The sequence below is a fragment of the Penaeus vannamei genome, chromosome 31 (assembly GCF_042767895.1).
Source record: "Penaeus vannamei isolate JL-2024 chromosome 31, ASM4276789v1, whole genome shotgun sequence".
Lineage (NCBI taxonomy): Eukaryota > Metazoa > Arthropoda > Malacostraca > Decapoda > Penaeidae > Penaeus > Penaeus vannamei.
Window position 1 is genome coordinate 22,579,053 of NC_091579.1, and position 2,500 is coordinate 22,581,552.

Here is a 2,500-nt window from a genome sequence, read left to right on the forward strand (position 1 = left end):
AATTCGTCTAAAATCGTGTCTCAAAATGCTTGAATATTTCTCTAATACTTGGCAAGTGATGTCTCAAAACCACCTTGATTACTTCCCTGTATCGGAGTTGCGTGAATTTTGAGACTAAGAAATTTAAATTGCCTGATCTCCCTTCTCTAACATTTTGCTTTAGGATCTGTATTGGTATTATAAGCGTGTGTGTGTGCGTGCGTGCGCGCGCGCGTGTGTGTGTGTGTGTGTGTGTGTGTGTGTGTGTGTGTGTGTGTGTGTGTGTGTGTGTGTGTGTGTGTGTGTGTGTGTGCGTACGTGCGTGCGTGTACGGGTGTGTGTGTGCGTTTGAGCTTACATGTATACACTCGTGTGTCTCCGTGCGTGCGCAAGTGCCTGTGGCCCCAGACTTCTACTTCAAAGGCATCATGACCCGAAACCCGAGGGAACTGTAAATTCGTAAATCTTTGCACATGGCAGCCGACAGAGCGGGCGGAGAGGAAGGGGGCTGGCGAAAGGGGGAAGAGAGGAGGGAGGGGAAGGGGAGGGGGGAGGGAGGGGAAGGGGAGGATGGAGGGGAAGGGGAGGAGGAGGGAGGGGGAGAAAGGAGGAAAGGGGAGGAGAGAGGGGAAGGGGAGGAGGAAGGGGAAGAGGAAGAGGAGGAGAGAGGAAGAGGAGGAGAGGGGAAGGGGAGGAGGAGGAGGAGGAAGGGAAAGAGGAGGAGGAGGAGGAGAGGGGAAGGGGAAGGGGAAGAGGAGGAGGGAAGGAAAGAGGAGGAGGAGGAGAGGGGTGGCCGAGGTGAGCGTATTGGAAAGTGGAGGGGAAAGGGATGTGGGATATAGGAGGGCATGGGAAGGCAGAGGGAAGAGGAGGGAGGATGGAGATAGAGGTGGAGGAGGGAAGAAGAGGGAAGGAGGAAGGGGGAGGAGGGGGCACAACAAACGCATGCTTGAAGTACTACTTGCTGCGAAGTTCCGCGAATTTTCCCCTAAGATAGTTTTTAAGTTTGGCACGTTCGCCCTGTCGGCCAGCCTCTCTCTCCTTCTCTCTCTCTCTCTCTCTCTCTCTCTCTCTCTCTCTCTCTCTCTCTCTCTCTCTCTCTCTCTCTCTCTCTCTCTCTCTCTCTCTCTCTCTCTCTCTCCTTCCCCAACCTGTCTCTCTCATAATTGCTTGGCTCTTGAACCTATTGTGGTTGAAACTGACCTGGCACTCTGTCGCACATCCACTCTCTGCAGCACTGGCCTGGCACTTTGACCAGACGCGGGTGGTGGCACTGGGCGCTCGGGGGCAGACTCTCGCCCGGACACAGGGAAGCGCAGGCGTAGGTGCCGTTCTGTTTGAGAGAGGTTATATAAGGACATTATATATATATATATATATATATATATATATATATATATATATATATATATATATATATATATATATATATATATAAACACACACACACACATATATATATGTGTGTGTGTGTGTGTGTTTAAATAAATACATACATGCATATATGCAAGTGTTTATCTGTATGTGTGTATATAAAAACATATAATTATTACCATGTTTATTACCATTATCATTATTCATCGGGTCCTACTCTGCCGAAGCGGTCTGCTGGACCATAAGAGATTTTATTCCTTGTTATAATATTGATTTATCACGTGAGCTAAGGGGTCACAGGGCATATGCCTCCAGGTCATAGCACTCAGAAAACATATGTCTCCAACTCATTTTGAAAAACATGATGTCTTCACTTCTGACATACAGAGGAAGTCCAGGAAAACCAACGGTAGTTAATCCCCTTGGTTCGAACGACTAAATTACATCTGTAGTTCTGTATGAGTTCTTTCCAATAGCTGTCTTAATTGCATCAGCTCTCTCAGGTATAGTTTATTAACACAGGAGTAATTCCTTCATGAATCTGGACTCTTTTGATTAGTTTTGCAGCCCTGCTCAAGACAGCCTGCGCCTTTTTTCAGATGGAACTTTGGCAGATTTGAGTTACAGTAATCTACTATTGCAACAATATCATTTATTACTAACTTTCTGGCCGAGTTCTCTCCAAGATATTTCTTAACAAATGCATGTTTCTAAGATGGTATCCAGCAATTCTGACCATATTCTTTATCATACAATTCAAAGTTTAAATTGCAGTTCAGTAGCACGCCCAAATCGCAAACATTTTCAGCATCCTGAACTTGAACCCCGCTTCTAAACTTATTTGCCTCCCCCAAGCTATCTTAAACTGTCTTCCTTACTAACTAGTATAAATTTAGTTGTGTTTCCATTTGATTTCGGGTGATTATAGCCCATCCATTCTTTGGATATTATTTTTCAATATCAGTTATCGAAAAGTACAATTGTATATCATCAGCATTTAATTTGAATTCTACTCTTTGTCTTTGTAGCACTATAGCCAAGCCAATAGTTATTTAAAGGGGATAACAATGGACCCAAAACACTTCCTTGTGGCATTCTCCTCGTCAAAGAGAGACAATATCTAATTTGTACACTGTATTTTCTATCA

The 2,500-nt window shown here is 44.8% G+C and overlaps 1 protein-coding gene across 1 annotated transcript in view; it reads right to left on the minus strand.

The window, feature by feature from the left end:
* LOC138867711 (uncharacterized) overlaps positions 1 to 2,500 on the minus strand; it is an 85,670-nt gene that overhangs the window by 9,994 nt on the left and 73,176 nt on the right. Inside the window, exon 5 of the mRNA XM_070144286.1 lies at positions 1,183 to 1,312. Coding sequence (XP_070000387.1) covers positions 1,183 to 1,312 — 130 coding nt within the window. The remainder of the gene's footprint in view (positions 1 to 1,182; positions 1,313 to 2,500) is intronic.